The sequence below is a fragment of the Pezoporus occidentalis genome, unplaced genomic scaffold, assembly GCF_034315485.1.
Source record: "Pezoporus occidentalis ecotype Australia unplaced genomic scaffold, CSIRO_AGI_Poc_V1 ctg142, whole genome shotgun sequence".
Lineage (NCBI taxonomy): Eukaryota > Metazoa > Chordata > Aves > Psittaciformes > Psittacidae > Pezoporus > Pezoporus occidentalis.
Genome location: NW_026913230.1, coordinates 252,613 through 276,141, shown reverse-complemented (window position 1 = coordinate 276,141; position 23,529 = coordinate 252,613). Strand labels below are relative to the sequence as shown.

Here is a 23,529-nt window from a genome sequence, read left to right as displayed (position 1 = left end):
ACCTTTGTCCTAGAGAACAGGGTCTCATGTGTGGTCATGCTACAGACATACCCTGAGCTGCACACACAAGCCAACACCCACAAGGGGCAGAACTCCACATGACAGATCTGACTTGTAGGAAAACTTGCCTCAGAGTTACTTTCACATGCAAAGGCTTGAATAATGCTGGCAAGCGCTGCTGCTTTTACCCGTGTAGAGACAGCTGTTGATGAGTCAGAACATGGAAATAGCTCTGCTGACAGCGAAACAAAGACCCTGGTCTCCTGCCATAGTGTAGAGGCAGTCACTGTGTTTGGAACAGAGCAGTTCCCAATTATGCATTCCAGTCTACAGAGCAATTGCTCAGAGAACCTCACATTTCTACCTCTTTCAGTTTTTTTGTTTATCTGCAAACTTACTGGCTGTTGAAAACGGAAAGTTCAGAGGAGAGCAGCAAGAACAAACAGGGGTATAGCAAATAAGCACTGTGAGGAAGGACAGAACAAAATGACTTGGTTTAGTCTGGAGGGGGTGGAAGAGATGCATGATAATACCCTTTAAATATGTAAAGATGCAGTAGAGAAGGTAATAAGCTATTATCTGTGTCTGCCAGGAGACAAGAAGTAATGAATTTCAGTAAGGGAGACTTATTGGTTAGACATTAGGAAGGGCTCAGAACAGACTGTGCCTTGGGAGTGGATGCAATCTCCATCACAGGAGCCTTGGAAGAGGAGAGACACCCTGTGATCAGGAATGGTTTAGCTGAAGGAGTTCTATCTCCCATTTATTTCCTATGATCTTTTCTTATACTATTCTTATAGTATGTACATGATTAAAATACCCCAGAACATCTCCCTGCTGTCTGGGAAATCTATGAGAAGTACTTTAATAGCTGTATTTCAGAGAGAGAAGTTCTTGTCAGTCTGTTCTAGCTGCCCGGGTTGCAGTGAGATTAGCTGGTGTCTTGTTAAGAACATAATTAGAAAGACCAGGACTCCAAACAAACTGCTGGCTATTAACCACCCAACTCTGAATGATTTTGCATGAAGCCAATTGGAATTTCACACAATGGAGGACTGCAATGCCAGGCAGACCTTCCAGAGACCAGTGGACCCTGTGCTTTTGTAAGACGTCTTTGCCACCATAGCAATCTCGTGTTATTGCACTCCTTGAAGCAGCAGACAGTTTCAATCAATTCTTGCCATGCTAGTTTTGCTATCTTAGCTTTACTTAACTGGGTACTGCAGGGTTGTCTCAGAGAGTTGAGATCTGCACTTGGAAACCACTAGATTCTTTTATTTAACCCAGGAAAGAGAAATGGGATTTCACATCCAAAGTTGTCATCAGCAAAACTGGACCAAAAAATCTGAATAATGTATAAATGCATTAGCTGGGGTCCACTTACACAGCCATCTGCTGAGTTCAACCCTGGAGATTAGCTCCCAGCAACTGAAGCCCTAAATTGTTGTTTTAATAATCATGTCTTGCTTCCTGTCAGAAGTCCACTGCAGAAAGCAAGTCAAATTTTACTCTGGCCTCACCGCCTGGGTTTGCTATCTCTGCACGTACATCCACCGTGCCGGAGGTTTGACTCCTCCCCAGTTTCCACATGCAGATCTGTTGCTGATTCCTCTTTTGAAGGCTTTTGTTTCTGGTGCTCAGATCTTGGCTGACAGGAGTGCAGCCATGCTGTGTGCTGATTGCAGCTGGCAGGTGGATTAGAGCATGTTCAGATAGCTGTGAAATGCCGCTGCGAGTAAGAAATGGCAGAACAACAGATTATTTCACCATGAAGAGCCCAGCAACTGATGCAGACAGTCACATTGAGGAGACAAGCTGAGGAGCATGCAGACATAAAGCACTTTTTGCTTCCATGAGCACCAAGAGATCTTCCCAGCTCAAATTTTAGGGATCTGCTGCCAGTTCCCTTCCTCCTCACCTAAGTTGGTGGATTTCTCTGAGGTGCAGGATGTTCTCTGATTCTTCCAAGATATGTGGGAGCGACAGTTGCCAAGTAACAAAAACTCATCACTCTTTTCCTGAAATGTACAACTTCTCATTTTTCTGGTTTTTAGAATGGACAGATGAAGCTGTGATTTAGGACACTAGTCCAGAATCAGGATCATTTGGACTCCATTGTTGTCCCTGGATAAATCTATGAGATACAGAGTTCAAAGTTAGGTAGGGATCTGACTGTCCTTGTGGCTCTTGTTTTCAAAAACAAAACTGGGGATGCATTTCATGATCCACTGAACTGGGTTGGTGACCAGTGCAATGCGATTTCATTAGGAATAGAGCAGTGCTGCAGCCAGGGAGAGGCAGCCTGGTATTTCACCAAGAGCTCTCCTTCCCCTACACATATGTAAAAGCTCTCATATGGTTGATCTCAAGCAATGCTGGAACAAAGCTGATAGATCACACTCCTTCACAGGAATTATGGGCAAAATTCAGTCCATTGTGATATTTGTGGAACTAGAGGAAATTCACAGAAGAGCATATAGGGTGGTTAGGGATGAGGAAGCTGCCTTAGGAGAAGACATGACTTGAGCTAAGAGAGGGAAAAGCTGGAGAAGTAGGACAGCATCAAGCTTTACAAAATGAAGAAGGCACAGGGCAAGCACAGGTTCAGCTGCTGTTCAGCAAGTACCACAGTACTGAAACGAGAGGGCATTTGCTTAAACTAGTAGGGGATTGCTTTTAACAGATTAAAGAAAGTACTTTTTTATACCATGGGGAGTGAACTTCTGCAACTGACTGCCACAGGAGGCTGTGAATCAGACAGAATTGTCAGAGTCAGGGGGGATTAGACAAAACACACACAAAAAAAAAGCCTAGCAATGGATACTAAATGGTCTAGACAGGGATGTCCCCTCTAATATCCCTAGTACAACAGCTGTGGCTGCTGCGAGGTGTGTGAGGGGAATGGACCTCTGAAGTGTCCAAGTTAGTATGCTTTCTGTAAACAGAATCTTTTATTACCTTGACCTAAGACAGAATGCTGGACAGGATGGATCCAGGTTTGCTGTTACTTCTTCCTTGTCTCTAGCTTAATAGAGGCTCTGTTCTTCCTGCACCATGACAGAGTCTTTTCCCCTTTTGATGTTACTCATCCTAGTCCCAAAAGAGCCAACAATCTGCCCCATGCTCTATAAAGAACTGTATTATAAATTCCAAATTTCATCCATGGGCTGATCCTGTTCTGAATATCTTGAACTCTTGTTCTGTGACCCGTTTTCCTTCTTCCTTCCATGCAGCAGCAAGGAGAAGCGCCTTGTAGCTGAGCTCATCCTGGAGACAAACAGTGTCTGAAAGTTTGTGACACATTAGCAGAGTGTCACGGTGACAACTCCATGCTTGTGCACTTCAATCAGCTAGTTATAAACAAAACGGCTTCTCCTCTAATGTTCACAGTCTTTGCTACCACACTGGAGAGGACTGAACTAATGAAGATCTCCTCCTGTGAACTCCATGAGGCATCCGCACTTTTCTTTTTGTTCTCATTACACCGAGCAGAACATAGACCAGAAAAAGCATTCTTTGGTGGCTATAAATCATGAGTGGCACTAAGGTATTGCTATTAGCAGGAGAAAAATGCTTTCCTCCCACAACCTCATTCAGCCCCATATACACACAATGCTTTGGCAAAGGGTGCTGAGGTGTCTGGATAGAAAATTAAATGGAGGTTGTGTTGTCTGAAGATAAATTGGTACCTCCATTGGTGTGTGTGAGTGACTTTGTCTTTTTCTGATTTGTCTTTTAACTTACAAAACACTGAGACTAGAGATAAGGATGAGTTTTAAAACCCTTGCCTTCTTCCTCTTCCAGGCCCTCCTGAACAAATCCTTTCTCTGAAATGAGCTCAAAGAGAAGATAAATGTTCTGGCAGTAATATGCAATATTATTTTTGGCACTTGAAGAATCTCAAGCTAGATAAAGGAAAACTGAAAGGAACACAAAGCTCTGATTTTTTTTTTTCAAATGCAAGGGGCCAAATTCTGCTCCTTCATGAATACAGAAAACTTTTTTGTTCTGGATTATTGCAGTAATTCCTGTTGTTCACCAGGTTAGCTGATCCTGAGGCCTGATTTAAAACCTAGCACATTCAGAGACTCTGTTGAAATAATGCAATAATACAGCCAAAAGACAAAGGCATGCAAAGAAAGAAAGCACCAACCCCACAGCTCCTGCCCAAACAAAAGCTGATTTGTTTTCAGACCATGTTAGCTGGAACGCTGATAAGATTAACACCTGATATCTAGGGAAATGCTGAGCTGTCTGTGACCTCCTTCAGCAGAATGGCACTCCAACCCTTCTCGTATTAGCATACGTTAGAACTGCTGCTTTCCTGGCCTGGTGTGTATGTCCCTACAGAGCCTCTGTGAAAAGTTCAGAGCAGTGTTTCTGCCGATGCATTTGTGGAATATTGAATAAAACATGTGCCATTTGACATTGTTTGCTTGGACTGCTGTGGGTAATCGGAGAGGGCACATGTTACTACAGGGCAGAGAGCCACCAAAGGATGGATGTGGCCATTGTTGGAGCAGAATGAAGCACAGGCATCACAGGAGTGTGTCACATCTTTGATTCTAAGAGAGCCCTGACCGAAGGACCCAGATCACCCTGCACTGATCTAAATGCCAGCTCTATATATTGCCTTAAGACAACGAAAAGTAAAAAGTCCAAATTTTTGTTCTCTTTACACACATGAGCTTGTTACAGAAATACATACTTTGTAAATCAAATGGGAAAGGATTTTCAGAGCAAACTGTGTTTTAGAGGCAAAATTTCTAGTGCTTGCAGAGCCTCCAGTGTCCAAAGCACAGCTCCTGCTCTGCAAATTTCAATGTGCTTTGTCAAGCCTGAAAGTTTGGTAAGAGACTCTGGGACTCGAGGGCTCTTACAGCAGCTTGTAGTCGGAAACAGCAGTTACTGATGCTGCTGGTTTTGAATGATGCTGTTGCCACATCTCAGCTGTTGTTGTATTTGTCTGGCATGTGAGTCATGGTTGCATGGGATAGTTAGATACCTGTGGTGTCTATTCAGAGTTAATCATCTGCTAGGACTTGCTTGGCAATCAAACTGTTCAGTGGTACATTTTATAATACAAGATTTGTATGGTGTGACCAGAAGGGGTCTCCCAGCATGAGAAATAGGGTATTTCTTGGGGAACTTAGAATCTCCCTCCTAAAAGCTGTGAAATATCCTTGGTTGAGTTGAGTGAAGCAGCATTTTGAGAAGGATGTTATCAAGAATCAGAAAGATCCCCAGAAGATTCTCATTTGGTCATCAGGAACACTGTCTTCCAGACAAGCTTTGCTGAAACACTTGGTCATTTCCATTTTTTGTCACTGTGTGCCTAACCCTTTAATGAAATGCCGTATCCCTACCAGCTGTGCTGTTGACATGAATCATTCCATCCCACATCAGGAACACCAGGACCAGCTCTGCAGAGGGGAGCCCCGCTTGGCCAGCATTCACTGAGGCACCTTCGTCAAGGAGCAGGCAGCAGGAAGATGCCTTTGACTCCAAAAATATCTGTAACTCCTACAGGATCTGCCCTTGACACCAATACAGCAGGGTGAGCTGGGTTTTTCCTACTCTGTCCCAAGCTCTAAGTAGTTCAAAAACTTAAAATGCTTCTGGTCGTTGGTTTCATGGAACCGATCATGGCAGTAAAGCCATCTTTAGCAATGTTAGTATTTGGGGAACCTTCACCTCTAACAGATTTCTGTTTCATGGAAGCAAACTCATTCCTGCCTTTAACACAGTCACGATAGTCTATAACATTCTATTTGTTTTCCCAAATCAACTTTTGGTAAGAAGCTTTGCTTCCTTGCTCTCCACCTTCTCTTGTTCTTTTTGGCGGCGGACACTAGGGCCACTGTCCCTCAACAGAGGCATCGTGGTTTTCCACAGGGGTGTATACGCACAACCAAGAGCCAGTTTGTTGCCAGCAGTGGGTGTGAAAGGTTGTATAGTCCAATAGCAAGGAAAAGGCAGCAAGCAGAAAACTATCAGTAAAACTGCACAGGTGCATTAAATAAAGCCAACAGAATGATGCTATTACACTTGAAGTAAATAATTTCTCCTTCTCAGTTTGCTCCAGCATAAAAATACTTCTTCCCTATAAATGCTGCTGCCAGTATTTATTTGTGAATAGGTGGGATCTATTTATTTATTTATCCATATTTAGTTTAAAAGTCTGAGCTCAAAATTAAACAGTCATTCATAATGTCATTATCTGCCTTGCTCTGCAGTCAGATACAGTGTGTGATGTCACAGGACAAAACCTTTGGCAAGGCCCCTAGAAGAGCAATTTAGTTCCTCATCCATCTCAGCTGGCAGCATGATTGGCTTCCAAGCTTGTATTGCTGAATGTGTTACTTTACACTGACATATATTATTGAGTGTTCAATCACTTTGTGAAGTGTTTATTGGTAATAGTTGAATTCTTTCCACTCATTTAAGCTGCTTTTGAAACATAAATATTTCTTTGTATCTTGGAATTTTGTGGAAATAGGGGGAGAGTTCCTCAGGAGGATGGATTGTAGAAATGACCAGCTCATTAGGCAGGGACAGAATTTACCAGTGCTGTGGAGGAGAATATCCTCCTCTTTTCATCAGGTTGAAACAACAAACTCCCACCACCACGCCACAGCACATCACATGGCAAAGGCTTACTTATGCCCTGGCTCTCTTATCATGTTGTGGCCTGTAAGGAAGGAGATGACCCTCTCACTGGAACATCAATGACTTCCTAATAGGATCTTCACAGATCCAGAAGCTCCATGAAAAGAAAAACAGGCTGTGACCTGCAGGACCAGGTGCTGGGGAGGTTATTAGACATCAGCATGCCCATGACTCCAAGTATGGAGAGTGGGCTGCAGGCCCTGCCTGGCAGTGATGTCTTTTGGGAAGGAACCAGTGACGCTTTCTTGTACCTAGTTAGGAAAACAGAGCAGGGGATCAGAGAAATAAACAGAGACTAAAATCTAGTGTGGCAGTCGTAAGCTGAGCTGGAGAACAAGGGCCGTAGGCAGAGCAAGCTGGGGAGGGAGCAGGAGAGCTGGACTATCAAATAAGTCCTTTGACAGTTCATCTCTTGAGGATTCCAGATGTGACAAGCCCAGCAGCCTGGTCCAGGCTGGTGTCCTCAGGACTGCAATCCTCCTACCTCTTGTCCTTGCTCCATGGAAGACCTATAAATCAAAGGTTTTCTTTTTATCTTTAATGAGGAGGTCTCTCAAGTCTCTTTCCTGCACCTGGGAGTTACTTTCCAATCTGATTAACACTGACTTTTACAGACAACCCCAATGACTAGCTGCTGAGATCACAGTAGCAATCAAGGCTCCTTTGATGGCGGAGCTAAAAATACGCTCCTCAGCTGACAGCTTTAGAGAGGAGAACATATAGTTTGGTTTGATAGAATACATCTTCCTTTGTCTGCATGTCTTCTTCTGCCAGGGGACGCCACATCTGTGACAATCATGCAAGCAGGTTACATCTGTCTTCTAAACTGAAGCACCCGATCTATGCTACCTCCAACCACAGAAAGAGTAAAGATTTAAAACCACCAAGTGCTTTGGAGAATGGTGTCTTTGGAGGATGGTGTCATTGGTAGATCTGCCTGTGGTCATGCTGGCAGCCATCAAGTTATTGCATGCCAGGAGCAAGGTTTTAGGGTGTGGAGATCACCTTTGCTAATCTCCTAGGTTCAGTTTCAGTTCCCTTGACCAGCTGCCCCAGGTCTTTCCTATCCACTTCTCTGCCTGCTCTCCTCCTTGCAAAATCCAGAGCACTGGCTCACAAGCTCCCTGATTAATGAGGTGCCCCCATAGCCTTGCTCTTGCACTTGTAAAGGAAGCTGTGGTAAGTAGTGTCACTGCCACCTCCTGGGCTTTCTGAGGACCTGAGCTCATCCCATGGGTTGCAAATACAGATTAATGCAAATGCTGTGCAAGAAATCATGGATTGCCCAGCTTCAACGTGCTTCAACCTGCTCCCTTCGCAGGACACCAGAGTGATGGCACTAGCCAGCCCATGCTTGCAGAAGAGCGTAGGTCTCCCTCCCCTTGGAGACATTAGCTAAAGTTGGAACATTAAGGCTTTTGGGTAGGAGACATACAGATGAAGAAACATACACAATAAGGTTCTGCATTTGTAATGTGTAATATGTCAGAGCATAAAAGGTTGAACAACCCATTTTGGCAAATGGAAATAGCAAAAGGGCGTATTTGGCTAAATGAAAGCCTCCTCTGTGTGATTTTTCATGCTCCTGCATGCGTAACTTGAATGCAGAGAAAGCGAAATTCATTTGTTTGGTCAGACAGAAATACATCAGGTTTATTGTTCTGCGAGATACAGGGGGTGCTTCTACGTGCCTGCAGTAGCTATAACGTTTTGGCAACACAATGCTCTGCCAAAAAAAGGCATTCACACAAGAATGTCTCTGGGCTCAGTCAGCCCCAGTCCTAGAGGTGGATGTCCCATCCCTAAACCTCCGTGGGCAGTGGTACATTGCCAGGAGTCTGTTTGATGCTTCCATTTAGGGTGCTGGCCCTGAAGATGTACGACCTCCCTCTAACAGAGCCTTCAGTGTGGATGCTTTCTGGCTTGTTCTGGCAACGGAAGAACATGAGGAAGCCATTCCGGTAGTTCTTGTTCATCCATCCGTAGAGCAGAGGGTTGACAAATGTAGAGCACATGGCGCCGACATGGAAAACAGTGTACAGGAGTTTGTAGTCATGGAAGATAAGGACCAGATCAAGATCAATGGCAAGCTGGAATATGTGGAAGGGGAGCCAACAGACTGCAAATACTACAACTACCATCACTAGCATTTTGGTAGTCTTCCTCCTCCGGCACTGGTTTTCATTCCTAGAAGTAGGGCTGACATGGTTTTTCAGCTTGAACCAGATCCTGGTGTAGGCAAAACAAATAATTGCAAGGGGAAAGACATACTGCAGGAGGAGCATGGACAGGCTGTAGATGGTGGCATCTCTGTTATTGCCAGAAGGCCATTTTTCTGAGCAGACAGCCATTTTGAGGTTGATGGATGGGATTTCCTCATACCGGTACTCTCTGAAGATGGCCAGAGGACCTGCCAGCACAGCTGCTGCTAGCCACATGACAGCAATGATGGTGAAGCTGAGCCTCTTGGAAATCCTGCTGTCCAGGTGGAAAACAATACACCGATACCTGTCCAGGGCAATCACAGTTAGGGTGAGAGTGGACACATGGACACTCAGAGCTTGAGCATAAGGAACCAGATGACAAAGAACAGCCCCAAACTTCCACTCATCCAGCAGCGTGTAGACTAGGGTGAAGGGCAGACAGAGTGTGTCCACCATGAGATCTGCCAGGGCCAGGTTAGCTATGAAGAAGTTGGTGACAGTCCTCATGGTCTTGTACTTCACTATGATGTAAATGACCAAGGAGTTGCCTATGAACCCCAGGAGAATGATGAGGGAGTAGGCAGCAATCAGAACAACCTGCACCCCCAGGATCTTGGTGCTGTCCATCATAACACTGCGCGACCCAGAGAGATCCTGGCTAGGAGTGACAAAGTCCTTGGCATGCCAGCCCTGTGGCAGCTTCTCCTCCAATGCTGTCTTCTCCATGGTGAGAGTGCTGTTGGCTCCCTCCAATGGGCCCATGTGTGGCCTGAGACTTTCTGTCAGGAGGTGAAGGAGGTCTGGAACACAGTCACAGCAGAAGTGAGAGCTCAGTAGACAGCAGAGCATCTGCAAGAATTGAGACTCAAAGGGCATGTCCCACATGGCATTTTGGGCTAAACAGCAGCAGTGGTGACATCCTCCTTCCTTCTCCCTTACCCCCCACCCATTCTCATACTGAACAGTCTTGCAGCTCTCTTACACTTCCTGTTAGAACCTATGATCAGTTGAATGCCAGTTCCCCAAGGAAATGTCAGGGAAAAATGCAACATTTCACCCAGGCTTCTGAGATTCTGTTTATTTGAAACTAATGGGGAAGAAAGCCCTCAACTAGCCAGGGCCAGAATGGTAGGTCCTGAAGAGATCTGCTGCTCATGGAGACCCTTTGCATGCTGCCTCTTCTGCTTCCTCAGGCTAGGCTTTCCAAAACAGGGAAGTCACTTCGAGCAAGCCAAAAATCTGGGACCACTTGGGGCTGACAGAAGCAATCGCTGTGGTGTCAGTCATCTTTGATGAGATTTACTGGCCTACAAAAAAAAAAACCTGAGTCCTAACTCCTTAAAAAATAGGAAAGGAGAAAAACAAGACATTATCAAATTCATGGGTTCTTCTCCAGCTCCCCATAGCTGTTTATTTCCAGATTGTGCACCAGGATTTTTCAGTTTCTTATTTCTCACCTCTCCAGGTGAAAGTATATCTGTCACCCTGTCTCTGCATGAGTCTCCACCACTGCTCCTGCTAGTGATACTACCCAACTCAACCCAGTGGACCCTGCTCCCAGCCCATGGTAATGTGGTTCACAAAACTAATACCATTTTATGAGGCAAGCAGCTACTCTCTGTGAGCAAGCAGGTCATGTATTATTCCCTTTCCCTCACTATCAGGCCCTGAAGGTCCTGTGAACCAGCTAGAGAAACCAAACAGTTTTCTTCCTCCCCTGCCAGCCTCAAGGTTCCTTGGTGCCAGGATGATTACTTGCTTCCTGTCTGGCCTTGAAGGTCCCATGCACCCAGTCAGGCAGCTGTTGATGACCCCATTACAGAACAAGGAAGCACAACAGCACACAGCACTGGCCGTAAAATCTAGCATTTTCAAGTCCTAAGTGGGGAACTACTGGACAGTGAGACCCATAGCCAGGGACACCCCCACCATCCTCTGTTCCCTTCGAGGACTGAGTGTGTCTCTTATGCTTTCATAGGTCTTTTAAGACTAGATGATGATTGTTATATGGGTACAGCAAACCATGTATTAGAATTTGACCTGATCTGCAGAGGGTTCAGGTGATTATAAGTTGTTGTATTATAAACTGTGTATTACTTAGGTGATCAGATATCATAAGCTGCATCATAAATTCTGTACTGCACTACTTGTAGATTGTACTACATGGATTTGGCTTATAGAAATCCTGTGCTACACTAACCATAATATCCTGTTAAGATAACAAAGCTTTAAAGCCATCAATCAATCAATCAATTGTAACCACGATTTAGTGCTGTCATCACTGCCAAGGGTCCCTAAAAGAACCTGTCTGTCCCCTCCATGTCAGTGACACCCAGTCTGTGCTGGCTGTGCAAAGAAGGGAGCACCTGCAGGGGCTTTTGCAGGGGGCAAACTGCTGGAGCTGTGAACCAGCCTCCTGCAGAGCTGTTGCTGAGCGTTCAAGGCACAAACAGGCCTGAGAGCCAAAGCTGCAGCATCAGTGAGCTCCTGCCACGTGGTGCTCAAATGTCTGTGTGAGCATGGCTTTGGGAGCAGGGAGACTGGCTGATAAGCCAGAACTGACTCGGGCTGGAACCCACAGCTGGCATTTGGTGCCATTGTAACAGCAGAGTGCTGTCACGACAGGGGTATCATAGAATCCAAACACAGCAGGAGAAAAGCCAGCTCTGTTACTGGCTCCTTCTGAGCCTCCGTGGCTCAGAATTGCTGCTGGGGTATGCGGAGAGGGGTGGACATGGCCCCTTACATGTCCCATCTCCCCAGCACTGTGTGGGGCCCTCATTCCCACTGCACACTTGATCAAAAGTGAGCAAAAGTCATGACTGTGCCCAAACAGGGTGGTCTGCAGAGCATTGTGTTTTCTCTGATCTGCAGAGGGAGGGGATAATGCCCTGCCACTGAGGGCTTAAATGAAGCTGGGAATTAGAAGCACACTGCTGTGAACCTTCTCAACTGAGGAACTAATTGGTCTGGGTTTGTATCAGATGAGATTGGAGCATTTGATAACTGGGTGCTGGTGGGCTTCCTGCAAGTCCCATACCCTGCCAGGCAAGTGTTTAAGGACAGCCTGTCCTGGGAAAGGGGGAATGCTTTTTTGTACAGTTTATGAAATGCTGAAACTGCATTTCAGCCAGTTCCATAAGCAAACAACATAAAATAATGCTGGCAAGATGGTCAAGGTGGCAGTGATTAAGTTGCAATGAATAATTCTGCTTGTTCTTTCAGCACTCCTCAGAGTAAGGGTTGTGATTCCCCCTTGGGAGCTGCTCCTAGGGGCTGCAAAAGAGCTGCCTATGTTAGATAGCCCCTGCTTGCACACTTGCTTTCTCCTGCCCTCTCCGTGTTCCTTGGCTTGCCTAACTTGCCTAACTGCTGGCCAATTTAGGCCAAAGATTCCTGTACGTGGAGTTGCTGGGCTCAAATACTGTGATAATGGATGCCATACAGCTACCTAAGAGGATAAGAAGGTAGCTCTAGGCAGCAGGAGGAAAAAAGGGGTGGATTTGCTGGGGTAGGGGTTTGCTAAAGAGTGGTCTCCGATCTCCACAACACCACTGCCCTCAGCCCTGGAAAAGTCCTAGTTTCTGCAGCAGGAGAGACAACCTCCAGGCTACCCCATGCAGCTGATGCAGTGGGACTCAGAGCAAGGCAACAGGCATTACTTGATCACTGTCACTTGTAACCCCTTTTCTGTGACTTGCCCATTCACCTTCAGTACCCAAGTCCTGGCACAGCACCAATGGACACTCTGTTCCCTTTTTACCTACCTCACCCACCAACTGGTTGCCAGTTCACATGTTCACATCTCAGGCTTTTCCCTTTCACTGGAGACTGGCAGCTACCCACTATCTGAGAGGAGCCAGGAACATCGTGATTATTGAAGCTGTTTGGCTTCCTAACAAAATGGCCTTAATGGAGTTATTATTTGATTTGCTTTGCTTTGTGTTTTTTTCCAAAGGAGAACTATTAAAAATCAATTAAGGCATTTTAATTAAGACACAAAATGGTCATAACAAGTGCTCCCACTCCAGGGGCTGCCTGGAGGTCACAGGGATGCTGCTAGGAGTGGACTGAGGTCTGTTCAGCAAGTAATGGAAGAACTGGCATATGTCTAGGCTGCTGCAGGCACACGCTCCCATGCCCAGCAGGCCTGCCAGGCTAGATGGAAAAATCCTTGGAGCAGAGACACAACTGCTCTGGGAGAACAGAGCAGCATGGCAGACCAGGAGTAGACAGAAATAAACCTGAGCCCTTTCCTCTGTGCTGGGCTGCCATGAAGGGATACAGAAACAGGGCATTGCCTAGATCCTGCCCTCACCATCTCTTCCAGCTGAGATTCAGCCTGAGGCAGGGCTGGGACCCAGGGAAGGCTCCCAAGGAGGCAGAAAACTTCCCTGTGCCAGCAGGCTTCAGCCTTTGGGAAGGGAGGAAGCACAGAGGAGCTGTAAAACCTCAGCTCTTTGCTAAGCACTCTGCTGTCCGTGATTGAGAGGGACAGTGACCACCGTGGCAACTCCAAAATCCATTCCTACAGCAGGCCAAGTTTAGGTGTCCTGCGACTCACATGCACCTCTGCTTCCTCGGGAAAGCCCAGCTCCCTCCATGTCCCTGCTGCAACCCTGCTGCAACCACAGACAGCCTGGTCCAGCTCTGACAGGGCACATCCAGACCTAGAAGAGCCATCTGCAAAGCCTGGCAGGGTTCAGAAAGCAGGGCTGGAGGGGTGGGCAGAAGGCTGGAGAAAACAGAGCTTGTTAATTAAAATTCCTCTTTTTGTCCCAGGAAGCAAGCCTGGGGTTGCTGCAGCCAGCAGGCACGTGGTGTGGGGACAAGGGGTGCAGGAAAGAGGGAGGTAAGGGCAAAGATTGCTCAGAGTGTAGCCAGCAATTGTAATTCTATCACAGTAATTGTGGGTTGGAAGGGAGGGAGTGGAGGGACTTTGACCAGCCTCTGGTCTCTGGCTAATGGCAGCCACAACCTTCCCCTACAGCAGCGCTGGGGTGTGAGCACTGAGGCTGATGAATACTCCCATGGCTTGGCTCACTGACTTATTCTCTGCTGTGTCCTTCCTCCAAAGCATCTCAACTGCATGAAACCCTTCATTTCCAGCAGCTGTCTGGAACACTGGCTCCCAGTGCTCATCCCCAGTCCCATAGCTGGCAGCAGGCAGGTGTCTGTGGCAAGGAGGTCTGAGACCATTCCTCATCACCAGAACCCAGCTGTCACCCTGGGGAAGCCACCTTCTACCACCTTCATGTTCCCCTACAGCACTCGAGAGGCAGCAATGGGCTGAAGCCCTGCACCACACAGCACAGCACTTGAAAGAGGAGAACACATTAAACTGAGATATGGAGGTTAAATCAGCTTGCCAGAGACCACACAGTACATCCACAGCAGGGCTGGGAACAGAGCCCAAGTTTGCTAACTCCAGCCTTCTGCATTCCCCACCAGAGAGGACTCTGCATCTCTCAGGATAAAACCTGAACATGGATTTCAGAAGCTGCATGAAAATGCAAAGTGTAAGTGATGGAGGGGAAGGGTTTTGCCTTCTTTGTGCAATGGACTGGCTTCAGGACGAACAGCAGCTCTGGGGTGATTTCCTGAAGCCAAACGGCAGAGAGAAATTGTCCCAGGTTCTTCCATCTCCAGTGAAGGGGTGATTGTCCCACTATGACACCATTGCAGAAGGGAAGACCCTCTGACCTGCCCACTGTCTTCTGCATCTTTCTAAGTTACCTACCCAGATCAGGCCCATTGGTGCAGAAACCTCATGGCATAAGACACACATTGCCAGCTCTGCATGTGCAAAGCTCCAGGGCCCTGGAGCTGCTTTTAGGGGACCCCGGTGTAGAACTGGCACTGGGAGACAAAGTGCAAGGAGGAGGGGATACTTGTGGTTCCTCGCTCCAGGTATTTGCAGGTCCCTGCCTAGGTTGAAGCCAGAGAAGACTGAAGGGGACAAGGCAAGAAGGATGCTTTAGGCAGTCAGCTCAGGACAGGACAAAAAAAAATGGTGATGAGAAGAGATCCATTTGGCAAGGATACATGCTTTCTCCTGGAAATCTCTCCTACAGAAAGCAGGGGGCAACAGAGCAGGACTCCTTGCCCTGTGGAACACACCACTGGAGCAGAACAAGGCTGGCTAGGAGACAGGGCTCAACAGGTGATGCTGCAATAGAGGCACACCAGTTTCTGGGGTTGCAGAAGGGAAGAGCTTGGTGGAGGGATCCTCATCACCCTGGGGAGTCTGTTACCTCCTTAAATCTGGGGAGGCTGGGGTAGATGAGACAAGGGAGGAGAGGGAAGTAAGAACCAACCGAACAACCAGGGAGAAAACCCAGTATCCTCCTTTGGGACAGACCAGAAACTCCATAGGTAAAATGCAGGCTACAACAGGACTACAGAAGGCTTCCTCTGTTCAACAGTTAACATGCAGTGAGCACAGAAAGAAAGCAAGCACCAGTTTTCCTCCTGCAGACCTGTATTTCCCTTTGCATCTCTCATTGAGGGCACTGATCTCTGACTGAGCCGAGTGCCAGCAACATGTGCAGTCCCAGCATGGAGGAGCTGACAGGAGGTTTGAACCAAGCCACGAGGAGGCAGACTGTGGGAGAGATACGGATTTCTCAGGCAGCCACGCACCTCAGCCCCACACCTGCGGCTCTGTCCCTGTACATGCCTGGTTTGTACAGCCTCCCTGGAACAACCTGCTCTCCTCCCTGCTCTCCCTCAGCATCCTGCTTCCCAGACTCCCTGTCGAAACTCCTGCCAGTGTTTCTTGTTCACTTTCTCTCTATTCCATCTCGCAGCTGCCAGACCCCAAAATTCAGTTTCCCGAAGATACTTGTACCTTTTTTTCCTGGACCATGTGTCATGGACAAGACCTGCCCCACTCCCCCCCGCCCCCGTTCCCCAGCCCTGCCATACAGATGAGCCCTCCCCAGCCCACCTGCAAAGGCCAGACCAGAGCATCCTCCTCCTCCAGGAACCGAGCTGCTCACCTCAAGTTATTGTCTCATTGCTGGCCAGGATGGAGCACTTGGTCCTCTCCACTCTCTGGGAGTCAACCTGTGGCAAAGGGGTGAAAAGCACTTTTCTGTGACTGTCCTCGGAAAAGCAAGGAAGTCAGGTGAGGATCCAGGCTGCTGGAGGGTGCCTCATCGCTGGGGGTAGCTTCAGTACCACCCTGAGCATCTGGAGAGCACCCTCTTGCAGGGTGACTGACAGCCCCCGTATCGCAAGGCTGGATGCTGGGTTAGCTCCTGAATGACAGAAAGGCAGGGAGCGTGTGTTTAACAAACAGAAATGGAAAAGGGGAGGGAGCCTGCTGCTGCTGTTTATACAGTGTTCAGCCACTGAGGGGCTTCTTGCATCGGGGAGAGAGAAGCTTTTCCAACACATCCACAGTTCCCTCTCCCGTGAAAAGGGGTGGGAGATGGAGGTCTGCAAGCTCCTTGCCTGTGCCACTGACCAGGGCAAGTGTCCATCCGCCCTTACTCCAGAGCTGTCCCATCTGCTCAGGCTTTAAACTTGTTGGGACTGGCATAGTCTTGCCCAGGGGTGAATCTTCCCTGCAGCAAGAGGTCTGCAGGTCCTGCAACTCAGCAGAGCCCTCACAGACCTCCCCTCATCCTCCTCTGCCTCTGTGTTATACAGTGCCCTGCATGGAGCAGTCTGCTGCTGTGGGACAGGCCTTCGGGTACTCTTGTGATGCAAATAGAAGTAATGGTGAGAAGTTTTAGCCACTTGGCAATGGCTCAGCCTGTTCCAGAGCCAGATTCAGTGTGGAGTTGGGAACACGAGTGAGTTTCTATTTTAGGGTACTCAGCACTACCCACGCTCCTGGAGCAAGAGAGAGGAAGAGGCACAAAAGCAGCATCCTCATGTCCAAATCTGCAACATCTAAGCTTGCCAGAGCCCAGGGAAGCACCCTGAGGGTGGCATGGGTAAGCAGGAGAAGCACAGCTTCCTGCCTGCCCAAAAGGTTTGCCTTCAAAGAAGTCAGGTGTGTTCCTAGCATAAGATTTGCCTCACAGGCAGTGCAGTGCAGAGGTTAGGGAGTAGGACACCCGTCCTTGGCTTTGACTACCTACAGCTAGTAGTTTATCTGAAGAGTCTTGCTCTTTACCCTCACAGTGGACTTTGGTTTCCTCTTCTTTGTGAGAATGAAAAACGGGAGGGTTTTCAACCACCTTTCTGTGCCACAAAAGTCATGATAAACCAGGAAAAATAAAACATTTCAATGGCTTAGGAGAAAAAGGAGAGACGGAACATTCCTAAACTAAGTCACACAGAAAGTCGCACTTGCACCCAAGACTTGGACAAGGTCCTCATGAGTCCCATCCTTCCCCTTGCTCTCCCAGTCAACCCTTCAGGAAGGAAAGGGCTCAGTGTCCCAGCACTGACAGCTGGGTAAATCCACCAGCTGCACTTGCTGGATTTCTGTGGGAGTTTTGTGTCTTCTCCCCCTTCGTTTTCCCTAAGGCTGTTTATTTAGCAGCTCTGGAAAGCTGAGAGTGGAGAAGAGCAGGACAGGACAAACCCACTCGGAAGGGACTATTGCTGTCTCCCAGCAGTCCACAGGGAGAGGCAGAGTAGCTAATGGTGTATGCTACTCCTTATGTTCCTGGTGGATGAATACTCCTCATGTTCCTGGTGGATGGATACTCCTCCTCTCCAGGGTCCTCAGCAGTGGATAAGTTGATTTCTGCTCAAGAGAGATGTTTTTCCCTCCTTTCTTTTCTGGTGTAAGATTTTTCTTGCCCATTCCCCAGAGAGTTTCCTGTTCTTCTCTTCCTCAGACTGGAATAAGATGCCTGGGGAAAAGGCAATGATTGACAGGAGAGAAACTTACTGCAGCCTGAAGCTGTGAACCTTCAGAAGGACCATGGGGTGAATTCCAGTCATTTTTGGCACGTGGTGCTTACTGGATGACAGCAAATGCAAACTCTTAAATCCCAGACTAGTCACTGCAGTCCTCAAGACCATCCTCTCCCACAGCCTCAGGGTCCGGCAGAGAGGTTAGCACCAAAACCTGCGGCGTTCCCAAGAATCCACTCAGCTCTCCAACCAGATAACATAGCCCAAAGCCCTTGTGCTTGGCAGAGCTGATAGAGCCCAGGAAGGGAGACCTGCGCATGACTCATGGTGATGCACACGGTCACAAATCATCCCCCAACAAGCAATGGAACAGTCCAGTAAGGGAAGGCCGAGCTTGGAGCACACCTGAGGTGTCACTCCAAGTGGCAGCCACCAAGAGAGGATTTGTTCCCTGCTCCCTCCATGCTCCCCATCCCTCTCTCCAGGAGCCAGGCTCTTCTCACGGCACCACAAACGGGCTGCCTGCCAGCCTGCTACAACAGCTACAACATAATTACTCCCACCCAGCTACAACATAATTACTGCTGGCGGCGAGTTCATGCAGCATAGCCCTGATGCTGCCCGGCCGTCGGCTCCTCGGCAGCCAAAAGACACCCATGGTCTGCTCTTCCAGATCCCCTCTTCCTTTTGTTGGGGCAAGAGGAGCAGTCCTGGTGCTGGCTGTTGCAGCCGAAAAGAAGATCTCCCCAGCAGCTAACAGGTCCCAAAAGAGCTGAGGGTCTTCCTAGCCTCAACCAGCAACTATACCTTGAAGAATGAGGATGGGAAATACAAAGATGGTCCCTTGCATTGCCCTAGGGAAGGCTGCACAGCCCCAGGCAGAAGTGGTGGGACCCACTGCATGCACAGTGTACCCTCAAACTCTGGGGTATTTCATACATGGACTGGGTACACACAAATGCCTGCACCAGTGTTGCAGGAGCTTTGTGTCCTTTCAAACACAATGGGATTGTTCAAAGCATCTTTGCAGCCCAAAAGCCTTTCCCATGGTTGTGCTTTGATTAGGTAAAAGCGCCTCTGCTCACCTGCTCTTCTGAGAACACAACAATGAATTTTATGCTCCAGGGAGTAAAATTGATGTCAAAAAGCAGAGAAATGGGGCAGAGGAGAGGGGCTGCCTTTTCATCAGCCCATGATCTGCTCTGCCTCAGCAAGCAGGCAGGTCCTTGGTCTGCACACCTTGCAGCTGTAAGCCACACTCTTTAGCTTAACTCCTGTCATAAAAAGCAGGCATATTATCTGATCACTCCCTGGGAGAAATCTCTGTGAAATCTCTAAGAAATCTGTTACCAAGGCTTCCAGATGCTCCCATTCATCCTGCTTCATCTGGAGCACCAGCACTGACTGACTTTAAAAACCAGCTTTTCATTTTTCAAACATCTGCTTAATTCCACCTGCACGTAATCAAAATATTTCCACTGCTCCTTCCTGCAGTATCACGCCTGTGTTTTGCTGAGAGAAGCATCAGCATGTTTTGGTAACACAAAAGCCCCTTTTCCATTTGAGCCCCAGAGTTCATGGGTACAACGGATTTGGGAGACTGTGATGCATTTGGGAGCTAAATTAGCCACAAAGCTGCTTAGGGGTGGGAGGGAGGATGGAAAGCTGTCTGCACCCTCTCTGAATTTAAAAGCAGATGTTCTCATTTCGTAACTCCTTATTGTCCTCACAGGAACATTTCTGGAATTAGTGGAGGAGCAGGGACAAGGTTTTGCTGAAATACCTGAGCGATCTTATGCCACCATGAGAGGCACTGGAGAAGCAGCAGAAGAGACAAGCTGTATGGGTTGGCCTGGGACTGACAAATCTCTGCTCTCTTCCAGGGCAAACAGAAGACAGGGATGCTGAGTTTGTCTTCAGGGTGAGAGTCAGTGAGCTGGGAAAAAGGAGATAGTTTGGAAAGATATTAACAGGGTTTGTTTGTGTCCTGCTGAAGAGGACACACATGGCCACACTTCAGCTCCTGGCAGGGTTAGGAGCAGGTAGGGACAGGGCTCCGCTTTGGGCAAAGCCACAGGGCCCATTTGATATAAGTTGATGAACTCTCTTCCTACCCCTCCATCTCCTCCAACACACAAAATCTCCTTCTTCATCCTCACATCGGGGCAGAGGGACTCTGGGCAGCTCAGTTCCTCCAGACACACAGCAGAGCCTCTGAGCCCAGAACTGGCCCCTTCATTTAGCTGTGCTTTCTGCAAGTCACTGCACTCAAAGCTTCACTAATTTATTAGAGGGTTGTTGCTTGTTGTTTGTGTACTGAGCCAGGTAGAAAACAGCTTCTGCAGAAGAGGATAATTGCAGTCAGATAAGCTCTTCAGAGACAGGATTGCAAAAATACAGTACTTTGTACACCAGCAGTTGTCTGGATAGACTAGAAATCTGGCTGAGTTTTGGGGAAGGGGAATGTTTCCCGGTCCGTCACAGACTCTCTGTCTGCCTTTGGGCAGATTATTTGATGTGTCTTGATTCCCTGTATGTGGAAGAGGTGATAAAAATGCTTCACTTTGGCAAACACACCCCTGCAGCAGTGGGCTGCATGCACTACAGGAGGCTGGGTGCTTGGGTATGCAGTAGTAGCAGCCTTGCTAGGACAGCTGACATGACACTTTTGCCCAGTGGGGTTTATTTCTAAGTTGCCCGTGTTCTGCGACCATGGTCTTGCTCTCCCAGGCTGAATACTTCATAGACCCATGATGAAGTTACAAATCTCTGGCCACTTTGTCACTCCTGAGATGACAAACAGCACTCTTAATACTGGACTCTGGCAATGGGAGCAGGCAGAGCTGGATGGGCTGATGGCAGCCCCAGCCTGAACTCTACCTAAGTGTCAAGACTGAAGGTGATGCAAGCGCTTGGGAAAAATTCAGGGCATTGGCACGTTTTCCATGGACTTGGTACTGCCAGAAGGCACTGGGTTTCCAGGAGCTGAGATCTGGTGCTCAGCTCTGCCATAGAGACAACAGGATCATATTTGCTACTTCACTGCCTTGCTCCATCTTTCCCAGCCCTGCGGGGACCCACATTAGCTGTCAGCAAGCAGCAGATTATCCACACCATGCTCAGTGCTGTGCCAGCAGCAGTGTCAGTGCACACCAGTGCTGCTGGTGGCCTTCCACACCAGGGCAGGAGGGTCCGATCCACTCCTGATACAAACCCAGAGACTTGGCTGGGAATCCATCTGGCTCCGTGTTCCCTAGAAAACGTGACTCAGAAGCCACTGTCTGACACTGAGAGGTCTGACACTGAGACCCCAGGAGACAGAGCAGCATTCCCAGGGTACACACAGCGCACACACAAGCCAAGCTGGAGAGCACAAAGCCTTATAAAGGCAGTGCTCTAAGTTTGTCCTTCTTTCAGCTCTTCAGGCGATGAAAAGGACGGCTCACAACCCTAATTAACTGGAACATGCTAATACCACTGAGCTTCCCTGGCCAGCAAATCTGGCACAAGGCGTGTGGGACACCTTCCAAACAACTGCTATGGGAAGCGTGTGCCTGCAATTTATTATTCGATGAGCAGTGTTTCCACTCTGCCTTCACTGAAGAGCTAGGATCAGACATAAGGGAGGTGAGTCTGGAGCCTGTAAATCCACTTCGAAAGTCATTTCATGCTGGAGGGAGAAGAGACTTATTTCTCCCCAGGCATTAAAGGTATTTAAGATGCCAGGAGAAATAGGGCTTTGCACAGCATTACCTCTGTGAGCACTCAGGACTTTCAAATGCTGCAGCATGTGGTGCTCAGCTTCCCACAGGGAAAACCATGTTCCTTCAGGGTGACATTCACCCTGGGCAGAAGATGGATAGCTTCCCATAGCATCCTGATGTAAGGACCAGAGCAGTGTGCATCATTATTATCAGAGTGAAGGGGAGGAGTACAGCCTGCTCTGGTCACTGGAGAAAGGGAAAAGGCAGCAGGGGCCCCAGCGCCATGTCTCCAGATGGGTTATTCCCTGTTTTGATAGCTGTCCTGGGCAAGGCAGTGCCCCTGCTCATTCCCCTGGAAAGGAGGGGAAAGGAGCCTGCCTAGCTCCTATTACAGATAAATCACCCTGTGAACTTTGAATGGGAAGCAAAGAGCAGGGCTCCGAAAGAGATCAGTTCATCCTCAGGGTAAGATCATCACTCTTGGTGCTTACTGTGCTGTCAGAACCAGGAGCAGAAGACACAGCCTCTTGAAGGCCATCACCTGCCTCTGGCCTTGGCTTCAGCCTGGCCGCATCCCACAGCAGCCCTGGCCCCAGGGCTGTTTGGGGCAGCTCCAGCACAGGGCTGCGTGGCAGTGAGCTTCCTGACCAAGCATCACCACAGCCTCACCAGTGCAGATGCTGGGAACCGGTCAGATTTGTATGGTATTCCTAGAACCTGAGCTCTGTGGCCATCTTTAATGCAAGTAATGAATAGAGCAAACAGTCAGGGGAAAGCAAATTTGGCGGTGTGATGTGATTTCATGGCTACTATGTTTTGACTGTGGAATACGGATGCTAAGCAACAAAAGACTTAAGCACCTTGAGCAGCCAAGTCTGCCCAGCCCATTTTTGTAGGGTGAGCTCATGAAGGCCTTTGCCACATCCCTGCTGTACACAGCTGAGGTGAGGAACCTCAAAGAAGCTAAAAACAACCCCCATGCTTCAGGCTCTACAGAGGCAGCTCCACATGTCTGTGAGTGCTCAGCAGCCTTATCATGAGCCAGGCATCCAAGTGCAGAAGAGTGTTATGGGGCATTTCTGCCCAGGGACCAGGTAATGGGCTGTTTGGGGAGCTGAAGCATGACCCATGAGGGGGAAGGCTGAGAGGACAAAGCTGTTTTGGCCAAGCCCTGTGCTGTGTGTGGAATATCAGAGGGGTTTCATGAATAGCTCAGAATAAACAGGCAAACAAGTGGCAGTCAGAAATGTTGATATTTGCACACATCTCCTGGATTTGGCGCCTGGGTGTGGGGAGGATGCCGGTGGAATGCAAACATGGTGGATTCCTGGCTGCCCGCAGGGGCGGTGTGGGGAATCTTACATCTCGGTGTGTCAGACAGCTCATGATGGTTTACACAGGGAGTCCTGGGGAGGGAGACTGGGATGAGACGCCCACCAGCCGTACGAGTCCAGTCCCTGAGAACTCAGCTGTTTGAGTATCCTTGGAAAAATGAAAGCCATGGTTAAGCAGAATTCATCCTCCTGTGCCTGTTCTAGGACCTGTTTCCTACATGCCATCACCAGTGGGTTATAGGTTAAACCACAGCCCCAGTGCCCCCAGAGCCATACAGCATCCAAGGGCTCAGAAGCACCCCAGTCCCATGGTGCAAACTCCCTCCCTCCATGTAGTAGGAGATGGATATTTCCACGCTGGTCCCCAAGCCTTCTCCATGAGCTTCTGGACACACAAAGGACAAAATGACTCAAGCCTTCAGACAACTAGCCTTACTTGACCTAGGTCCTTTTATGGCATGTTTGGGATGGTTTGAACTTGCTCAACACTGCTCACCATCTCCATCTGGCTCTTCTCTGGACCATGGATGCCAGCTCATGGGGTACTTGGGGCCAGTTGGATGCCTTCAGAGCACAAGGCTCTGGCTTCAGCAAAGCAGCAGTGTCATCTAGGCCTGGGAAAAAAAATCTGCCAAATAATGGCCTAGCCTTGGGTCACCCTCCTCCTCCAGCTATTTATCCAAAGATATCTTATCTTGGAGCATTGCTTCATTTCCTGCTCACTTTTCTAACCAAAGTCTTTAAACCATGTTTCTGCAGCTGAGGTCATGGAGGGATGCATAATATTCATTAACGGTG

At 48.3% G+C, this 23,529-nt stretch overlaps 1 protein-coding gene across 1 annotated transcript; it reads right to left on the bottom strand.

Moving 5' to 3' along the window:
• Positions 1 to 8,288: 8,288 nt before the first annotated feature.
• Positions 8,289 to 16,467, bottom strand: LOC134159191 (neuropeptide Y receptor type 2-like). The gene is made up of 2 exons (XM_062609889.1): positions 15,875 to 16,467; positions 8,289 to 9,673 (listed from the first exon to the last, which is right to left on the bottom strand). The coding sequence occupies exon 2, from the start codon at positions 9,633 to 9,635 to the stop codon at positions 8,472 to 8,474; it is 1,164 nt and encodes a 387-aa protein (XP_062465873.1). The 5' UTR covers positions 9,636 to 9,673; positions 15,875 to 16,467; the 3' UTR covers positions 8,289 to 8,471.
• Positions 16,468 to 23,529: the final 7,062 nt, after the last annotated feature.